The sequence below is a fragment of the Condylostylus longicornis genome, unplaced genomic scaffold (assembly GCF_029603195.1).
Source record: "Condylostylus longicornis isolate FDR11 unplaced genomic scaffold, ASM2960319v2 ptg000010l, whole genome shotgun sequence".
Lineage (NCBI taxonomy): Eukaryota > Metazoa > Arthropoda > Insecta > Diptera > Dolichopodidae > Condylostylus > Condylostylus longicornis.
The window spans coordinates 15,387,382-15,397,850 of NW_026577979.1; the positions used below are offsets into that span (position 1 = coordinate 15,387,382).

The 10,469-nt window shown below is 27.8% G+C and overlaps 1 protein-coding gene across 1 annotated transcript; it reads right to left on the reverse strand.

The window, feature by feature from the left end:
• Window positions 1–8,174: 8,174 nt before the first annotated feature.
• On the reverse strand, window positions 8,175–9,124 carry LOC129618928 (activating signal cointegrator 1 complex subunit 2 homolog). Its single transcript, XM_055533956.1, has 2 exons — window positions 8,888–9,124; window positions 8,175–8,612 (listed from the first exon to the last, which is right to left on the reverse strand). The coding sequence occupies exons 1-2, from the start codon at window positions 9,122–9,124 to the stop codon at window positions 8,175–8,177; spliced, it is 675 nt and encodes a 224-aa protein (XP_055389931.1).
• Between the last annotated feature and the right edge of the window lie 1,345 nt (window positions 9,125–10,469).

Consider the following 10,469-nt stretch of genomic DNA (forward strand, 5'->3'; position numbering starts at 1 on the left):
CAATTTCTTTTCAACTTAAATTTTTTTTCATAATTCAATGAACGACACTTTGTTAAGGAAATATTTTTACTTTAACATGATAAATTTTACTTGACAACATTTTAAAGTTAATCTAGGTATTCTCAAAGTAAATAAATGTTGTTGGAAGGGTGTTATAAATTTTCCATTTCGATCTAAGACATTATTGTTGAATTCTCTCCAGGTTTAATACAAAAATTTTTGTATTGTGTCGCGTTTAATTTTAAATAGATTTGCGGTATTATTAATGGCATTGAATTTAGGAATAGAATTAAATTAACGGAGTTTGCATAAATTTTGTAGGAAATAGCTCAGATTTACTTTTTATATTAATTTAAGCATATTGCTATAGAGATTTTAAGCAAATATACACATTTTTTTGGGCATGGTTCTACAATATTACATAAAATAATTCTTGTGGTTATAGTGAAGACTACAGTTGGCCTTGAAATCAGTAATGGTTGCACGAAATTTTAAGAAAACTTAGAGAAAATTCATATTACTACATTGAATTCCAATTATTCTCAGCTCTGAGGGTGAGTCTAGAATTTGCAGAATCTCTGAGTTTTGCAAACAAACATAAAATGTACTAGTCATGTGGTTATCCCAACGCTAAAAAAGGTACTTTCTATGCAAATATAGCAAGTTATAGTCATTTTTCTTTTCCACCATCAACAAAAACAAATTTTTTTTAATTCTAGTCATCAGGCTTTCGATATACTAGCATATATGCATTTAACATGATAAATTTACGTTCACTATTTCACGTAGCAGAAAAAGTGATAAGATAACTTTGTAAAATAAAAGGACATTTTTTTCCATTCCCTTGAGATGTTCATGTGAATTTAGAAAAATACCATCACCAATTATAATAGTTGGGTGTGAAATTTATACTATAATGATATTTTATCTACTCCTATAACATATAGGTATTTAACCCCTATTTACTTTTAGTTTGCATAAAGTTAAATAGTTATAAAAGCATATTATCCTTTCTCATGTTTTACTTTGTTTAACAAAAAAAAATTCTCGCTATACAGAATATTATTTAAATATTTTTTAAATAAAAATTTTAACGTTAACAGGATAGTAATGCAATTTTACATATATAGAATATTTATAAAGGATATTATTATGAATTAAAGTGGAAATGGGAAAAAGGATATCCCATTTGTGTTCTTATTTTTCTATTTCTTTGTTTTTTGTTTGCTGTTATTGATTTTTATTATAATTTAGGTTACTTTAGGGCATAGTAGCACGTAGTTGAAGAAATTTTAGTGAAAAAGAAAATTAAAGTTTTCTTTATAGTGAAAAATTTTCGCTTTTAAGTTGGTAGGGAGTTCTTAATTTATTGAGTATTTTTTAAAATAAAAAATTTTGCGTCGATTTTTTTTTTTAAAGGGTTCGTTGTAAATTATTGAGTAAAGTATAAAATTTACAAACAAATTGAAATTTTGAATAATTTTAATAGAAACAAAGAAGAAGAAACTTACGTTTTTAGCAAAGTGATTTTAAAGTTTAGATTTAATTGAAAAGAAAATTACAATAATTTTCGGGTCGGGATAAATAATAACACAATCAGTTACAAAATACATGAAAAAGGCTTTTATTGTGGAATTCCCATATCCTACTCAAATTACTCCGGTTCCAGGCAAATATCTGAAGATATTTCTCAGGGAGTTGGACGTGAGTTGCCCAACATTTTTATCGTCACCCATCCGGGATCTCGTTGCCCTTGTACCCACTGTGGCCTGACAACTAAATAAGCGTTACTCTGTTTGCACAGCTCTAAATTAGCTCCAAATCAGTTTGGAAGTGACTTGGGTTCGCTTCCGAGCTCACTCCCGAGTCTGTTTTGGACTCTCCAGTGTACCAAACACTAAAACAAGTCTTAAAAACTGAACCACTCTCTCCCAACCTGCGTCGATCAGTAAACACTGTTCCGTATCCTCGATAGAAGTTATATTGTAGAAAACAAACGTCCAAAATGACTATCCCGAGAATTGGGTCGCTCTCGTGAAAACCTCTATGAACACTAAGAACTCTAGCTTTTCTTCAATTGTCGAATAAATCTTTTACTTTTTAGAAAAGTCTTTATTTTCAAGTGAATTTCTTGTATTAATTTGTTGTGTTGTTTAACCTTAATATAAAATATAGACAAATTCTAAAAAAGTCACATCTGCTACTCTTACCTGTTAGAATTTCAATGATTTCTCAAATCATAATTATTTTGAACTTTCGTATTATTAGAACTGATTACTAGAATTCGTGAAGTTTTGCTTTTTTAAACTTATTTTAGGTTCTTAGGTTAAAAATAAACAAAATTTCCTAGTTTACTTGTTGTTTAACTGCATCTTAGTAATGAATCTAAGTGTTTAGATTACCATCGTGGTTAATAATTTCGCCGATTATAAGGAAGTTTTTGAATTTTCCTTTATGATAACCAATAAGAAGACCAGCATATCTTTATTTTTGAATTACATGTCTGTTTTTCAATTATATAAATTAGATTGCAATCCTTTTTATAAGTCGAATGCTACTTTTTCCTAATTGCCATTTTTTCTCAACACACAAAACTTATAATTTTATATAATTGCATTCGAACTCTTAAAAAAAGCGATATGAAATGCGAATACATGATACTCCTTTGCTTCCTTGCTCCTGTTATGAGGAAAAATGTGAGATACAAGACGTTTTTATTCTAAATTCAGTCATAGTCCTTCAATTTCAAAATGACATAATGAGAACCTTTGATATTGATAATTTTCTATTTTAATGAATTTAAAGAAATCTAAAAATAAATCATTAACGACATTCATAATTCAAATTTGATTTAAATATGAAAAATATTTTAAAAATTTAAACCCTCAGCTTCGTCAATTTAAAAAGTATGTTATACCGAAACGACCTTAACAAGAATCTTATTTGAGATATTTTCATGACATATGAATTTTTTCCATAAAAACCATAAAATCAAAAATGTCAGCGGTCATTAGGTCATTCTGTTTTTAATAAGAATTTTATATTTTTTAGCACATTGTGTGTTGGTGTTAAAATTGTTATGGAACGAGTGTGTTTTATAAGATCAAAATATTGATATTAAAATATTTTACTTATTATTTTGACATGCTCTTCTAATAAACTTTCACTTATCGTTCGTACATCACAAAGATTTTATTTCTTAAAGTATTTTATATTACCCATTATCCTTTTATTACTTATATAATTTTATATGGCTGTATGTACCTAACCTATTATAAACTCGATAATATTAAACATGATGTTATTGGCCTTTTTAATATGTTTGTGCAAGACTTTATATATTTTATTTGTTCCAGTACTTATTGAAAACAAAAGTCTCTAAAAGTAAAATCATATTAGCGAATAAATCATTTTTATGGATGTTAAATGGGCGTGTGGTCAAAAGTATTGGTATAACATTATTTTTAATGTACTTACATACATGTTCCTTTTAATTCAATATTTATATTGTTCACATTATACGTACATATGTTATACGTTACGTATACGAGTATTAAATATGGTGAATTGTTAATAAAATTTTAGTTAAGAGCATTAATTTATGAGAAAATCTAAAAGTACAAGGGGAAATTTCTAATATTAGACTATTTTTCACTTTTTATATTATTTTATGAATATATTATTAAAGAAAATAAATGGTCTCAGAATATGGTGTCAGTATAGCTAATGTCATAATAAAATGAGAAAAATAAACCAAATATAGATATATTTAGTTCTTTTTTCTCAAATATATAAAGAATTTAAGTATTGCGTGAAAGCAATTTTCGCTTTTCGTGGCTTAGAGTATTGAACAAAATTATTCTTATGTTTACTTTTTTACCGTGAGGTGCCACTTTCATAATAATAAACAGTAGATTTGAAATTTGACATTTTTTATATTAAAGTTTTTAACACGATGTGAACTTCAATTGCCTCTAATTGAAGAATTGGTAAACAGGTAATTTCGAAAATGTGTCATTTTTTCTACATAGAAGTTAAAAAACATTGAAATTTAAGAATTTTTTAAAAATTTCTAGTTTCTGACGAAATTAGCCATTTAATTCTCAATGACAGTTATAGCATATATGTGACGTAATTTTATCCAGATTAAACTAAAGAATTTTGATGAGGTGTTCATGCTGATGGATTGTATCTTGGATAAAGTGGTAAATGAGCAAAAATACAACTGAAAGCAATTTATTTCTATTGAAGATCGACTTAAAGGAAAAGTTGTCAAGATTAAAAAAAAAATATAGTAGAATCAAACATTTTCATCATATTTGTGTGAATTAGAAAATTTATGAGATAGTTTGTGAAATTTATAAAAGAAAGACAGAAGTTTGTATGTAGACAGGTTACAAATTTTATTAGTTAAGTTTCCAAATACCAAAAGCTTTCAATTGTAAAATACATCGATATTGAGTTAATCTGAAAGGAAAACCTCAATCCAACGTATACAAATTTATCGTCAAATGAAACTTAATTTGTTATTCAAGCACTGAATCTTTCTCTTCAGGAAATTACTACGATATCGCAGAGAGAAAATAAAAGAATCTTAAACAAAAAAAGAAGTTCACAAATTACGAAAACTTCTTACTTTTTCTTTTCAATAAAATTTGTGCACGAGAATTTTTCCTCCATATTAGAATTAAGAAATATTTGGAGTATTCATCATAACTGTAAAAACTTGATTTATTTATGATGTTTAGGTATTATGCCGCCAGTCTTCACAATTTTTCTTCAGTTGTCAAAAGAAAGAACTTTTTTGCTATTTTTAATCAAAAAAAATAAATTAAGATTTTTTAAAAAAAATTACATTTTGGAAAACTCCATAAAGTTTTCAAGTAAGTGTTACTGAAAAAAAATATGAAATGTCACCGAGAACGTGAAAAATTAATTTTTTTCCGGTTTGTGTTCTGAGAAACTTTTATATTTTCATCTCATCCCAGCAGCACACTTTCCAAATTCAAATTGTTGTTTTGAAAGCAAATCTACGGTAATTATCCTGCCAAATAAGTTTGTTTGTAAATTTAAATTTATTTTAATTAAATTTTTTTATTTATAGAGCGAAATGTTTTGTTTTCATTTACTTATTTTGGAAACTTCAAAAGTGGGTTGAGAAATACTTTTATTTTCACGAGTTGTTCAGATGCCCATATAAGGTAAATTGAGATTGTAGAAAATTTTCCTTATTTTTTGTGATTTTGAAATTTTGTGGATTTATTAAAGACATTGCTAACTGCATTCGTATTAACATTTAATTGCTTGGCTTTCTAATAAGAGCTGCTTTAGTTTTGAAATACAAGTTATAATACATTTTTTTTTAAATTTTATTTGCTATAAGCTATATTCAAATATTTTTCAACTTCTTCTTCTTTGTAGCTTTACAAGCAGGGGTGGGTTTTAGCCTTCTGACCTCCATTCTTTTCGATTCTTGGCACGTTGTTTCCAATTAGGTTTTATGTAGTTTCCAATATGGATGTTGTCTTCTCATCTTAATCTCGGTCTACCTCTTGCTATGGCTACAAGCGGTCTGTTGAGGAATATTCGATTTTGGGCTCTGTTTTCGTGCATTCTTAAAACAAAACAATTAAATGCCCAGTGGACCCAATACAGTCGCCCAAAGATGGGAGTTGGGCGTAGGATTAGCTCCCCTACCCTGTGAAAAAATATGTGCTACGAACTCTGCAAATAAGTCTCGGATTTTAGAACTATTTTTACTTTTATTTTCTTTTCTAACTTTATAGCAGCACAAATTATTGCGTATAAATTATTTGCTACATCTCAATATTTTTCTTATATACGCATGTACATATGTACATCTGATAATCTCATTACAATTACAAACTATTGAAATTTTTATATCTTGCCTAATTAAATGTTTTATTCCATCGTGTTTGATGGAATGCAATACACAACATTGAGAAAAAAATTGTACTTAATAATATGAAAAAATAATAGAAAGTCGATCGCCTAAATATATGCAATATTTTTGAACATCACAATAATATTTAATTGATTTTTCGCCTTTGTCATATTTTATTTTCAATTAAAGAGAAATATTCAAGCAATAGTGCTGTAATAGTGCTGTGCTATAAGAATGAATTAATTTCTCGAAATAAAGATTTACAGGGTAAATGAATTACATTTATTCATAGTTTCTAGTATTAGTCATTCATCAAGTTTTACAGAGTTGACGCAATCAATTCGATTGACTCCCAAGGCAGTAAATTTTTCCCTTCGAATTGAACTTAAAATTTAAATGACAAATTTTGCAATTTTAATAAAATGTTAATTGTTTCCTGAACATTTTAGAACAACAACTCTGAGTATTTTAAAAAAGCAAGAACTAAACCTATGCCAATCTCTTTGTTTGAATAATTTAATACTTTTGCAAAAATATTATGGAATTTTCTTGTTTATATTTTCAAAATTTTAATTTACCTAAATCTTAAATAAAATCAAAAATACTCGTAGCTGGAATTTATTTTTACCAATTTAACTCATATACCTATTACGTACGTCGTATACATTAAAATTTCATAAATTTTTTATCTACATAAGAATTTAAAAAATGTTATTCCCAAAATTTATCATATAGGTCTCGTGACATCTCTTTGTGTCCCTCCACAATGTCACAAATAATAATATTTTATTTACAGGTTATTTTTATAATGAATATTGCCAAGGATATCATTTTATCCTACTTCTGATAATATTTTACGCATAATAGTAAACAAAATTTTGGTGTCCTTTTGTGACCTCCATTGATGGTATTATTTTACACGAACAATTAATTTGTTAATATTATTAATTACTATAATATTCTGAACCTCATCAAATAAAGAAAACATTTTATATTAAAATATAATTGAAATGGCATTTTTGGACATTTAACTATAAATTATGCGTGAAATTAATTTGCATGTCAAAGAGATATGTGTGTGTTTAGATTTATGTACATAATTAGGGTATAGAGTTTCACATATTTAAGTTTATCAAAATGTTACGTAAATACATCAAAGATATAGGGAAGTATGAGTTATCGGAAAATTTGCAAAATGAAATTTCAACTGCTGTATTTTTCTTATGATTAATTTGTTTATGGCATTGCGAAGTTTTAAAAATTTTTAGTGTATTGGAAATATTATAAATTATGAATAGGCTAAGGTTTAGGTTTAGGTTGACGCGGCCATCCGAGAATACACTTAGGCTAATCAGGCCCTTTGTGATATTTGTGGATGTCCATTTTCCCACGCTCACGTGAACCAGGCCGAGTCCATTATAAATCGGCTTAGGTCTCTGGCATTTGCATTCGTCAGGTCCGTAACTCGCAAAAAGAAATGCGATCTAAGGAACCTCCGTCCTCCCCGCGGCAAAGCTGGGCATGAGTATAGAAAATCAGCCACCATTTCTTATTAAGAAAAATTTCAGTAAGGCAATGAATTTGGTTTTTGGTATTGCAGATAATGCAGAAACAAAATAGACTGTCTAAATTTCTTGAATTCAAAAATGCTGCAGTCCAATTATTAGATTTAATTTAGAAACTTAGACGATATTCATATTATTTATTTGTGATATTAATGCTTTTGAAACTTGCATTGCAAATAACACTTTTGAAATCCGAAATTATTTTTCAATCTGTACGCAACGCTTTTTTCAATTTTGTACTTGTATAGTATAGAAAGTCGGAAATTGTGACGCAAGTTATTTTTAAGAGGTCATTTCCCCTATAAATTGCAAATGCTGTAATATACTTTTGTGGAAAGTTTATGGAAGCGATATTGTGATGTTTTTTTAAAAAGCATACTCAGGAAACACAAATTAAATATTGCTGAATTCATGAACAGTACCCAATGCAATTTATCAATGAAGCACACTGATTATAATTTAAACTTTGTATTCCCATTTGACTCCAAGTTCAATAATAAGAATAAATTTTACTAGAAATTTAGCAAAAATATTTTATTACAAAAAAAAAAAAAAACATTTTTAAAAATATTTAAAATTTTTTTTTCGAAAACATAAAAAAATAAATACAAAATCAAAAGGAAAAATTTCTCCAATCACGAAATTTTCACAAAAAAAAAGTCTTTTCCAACTTCATTCTACGCCTTGTATTCAGTTCCAATTTCTTAAAAATTATAAGCTAAACCGCCACCATTCGAAAATTTAACAGTCGAAACTTGTGTTGATGGTGAATATTGAACGCCTAATAAATGCTGGGTTTGTGATGGCTGCTGTTGTTGATCTTGCTGTTGTTGTGAATGATGCGGTGCTGGAACTTGATGTGATACTTGTTGTGATGCAGCTGCTTGTTGTTGTGCTAATGTAGCTTGCTGTAAAGCATATTGTTGCTGTTGATATTGTTGTTGTAGTTGAGCAGCATTTGAATATGCAGATTCTTGTGGATCAGCATATTGACTATATTGATGACTTGCAGCAGTAGCTTGTTGTTGTTGTTGATGTTGCGCTAATAGTGCTGCTCTATATGCCTGTTGATAATCATATTGCTGTTGTTGTTGTGGTTGCTGTTGCTGTTGTGAATAATAATGTTGTGGTGTTGTGGTGTACTGTAATTTATTTATTTAAAAAAATTAAAGAGAAATTAGTAGAAATTGTAAAGATTTTAGGAAGGTGATTTTATATTTAAGAATTTATGAGTTAAAAAATTGGTTAAGATTAATAAATTTTGATCTAGGTAAAGTAAATTTTACATTCTTTGAACACTGCCCTGGTTAGTAACTAACTAGATAGGGTAGTGTTGCGAGTATACTGAAAGCAGTCTCTAAATTAACTCGAATTTCTGTCATTAATCTAAGTTCTAGAATGGAAGATAAATATATACCTGTGTATGATGTTGACTCGGTTGTGTCAATAATTGCTGTGGATTTTGATGTGATTGTGTTTGAGCTGCTAGAAGGGCACCATTTTGTCCACCAAAATATTTAGTAAAAGTTTGAGTTGATCCTGGTGTTTTAACTAAATATGAATTTGTATTTGGATCTGTATGATAAGTAATTTGTGCTACAGAATTATTAAGTAAAATGCAAATTAAAGCAATAGCGGCAAATAATTTTGACATTTTTAATTTTTTTTTATTAACTTTAACACTTCCTTAATATTTCAGAACACTTTAAAAATAATTTCCTTTGATAATATTTGTAATTAATTATCGTAAATTAATTATCGTAAATTAATTATCGTAAATTTTTTTTGATAAAATTTTAACTCTTATTTAATAATCTTAAGTATTTTTACGAATATAACAGTAAACACAATCGCACTAGTAAAACGGTAATGAACTATTGAAGTGAAATTGAAACAATGGTTAATTGTTTATCGAAAGCGATAGTTTTTATATTATCGAATTAATTTTGAAGAAATTTTTTTTTTGGAAACCACGTACACATAATTGTATTTTGTATGTTTGTATAGAAATTTTGAGTGGGAATTTGTTAATAAGTTTTTTTTATAGGTATAAATAACGGTAACATTCAGGTAATTTTAATTTATAAAATAATTATATGTGAAAAATATTATTTGAATATTTTTCGAATTTTCTTGACTTTTTGCTGCTGCTTTTAATTTTATTAACCGTGAATTGCTTTCAAAATTTTAAATTGTACACTTAGGTACTTAAAATTTTCAATCATTTTTATGATGGCACTTAAATAATTTAATTAAAATCAAAACATTTTGTATCACGAAAAAAAATTTTTAAAAAAGTAGTAAAATATTTGATTTAATTTTGTTCCATGGTAGTTTTTGAAGCTCTTGTAATTTCAATTGAATTTCGACAATCAATATGTTCAAAAATATTTGCATTCAAAACGAGGACAGAATAATCCTGCTTTAAAAAATTTCAAGGGGTTTTATTTTGTGAATTTGTTCTCAATTTTTTTAGATTGGAGTATAATTTAATTTTAAAACGCAAGTTACTTTCAAGGATCTGCATTAGTTTTCTTGTACCTTTTTTGTAGGAACTGAAAATCGCCATAACTAAAATTGTTTGTGAACTATTTGCAAAACTACAATACGGTTTACTACCAATATAGAACCAAGTGTGAACGTTTAATTTTTATTAAATTACTTAGACGCTAGTCAATATTCACATTTTGTTGTCTATACAGAAAGTTCGTTTAATACGCTAGGCGATATTTGAAGTACAAATCAATATTTAAGGAAATTTTTCCCTGTGATAATCGAACCAGAAATGGCTGGCGGGCAATATGATATCATGTAGGTGTACGAGCATTTTCACGGACAGTCAGAGAGTGATAAGGGCGTTGGCAGATGAGACGTCCACTTCTAGAACGATTCAGGATTTCAGATTATTTCTTAATATGGCATAATTGTCTAAAATTAATCTGATTTGGGTTCCGGGTTACAGCGAAATTCAAGAAAACCTGCAGGGCGGATGAGGTCAC

Excerpts from the sequence above, each read along its gene's own strand:
- LOC129618928 (XM_055533956.1), bottom strand. The coding sequence starts at position 9,124 with ATGTCAAAATTATTTGCCGCTATTGCTTTAATTTGCATTTTACTTAAT. Across the intron at positions 8,613-8,887 it reads CGAGTCAACATCATACACAG|TACACCACAACACCACAACA; the intron begins GTATATATTTAT and ends AATAAATTACAG.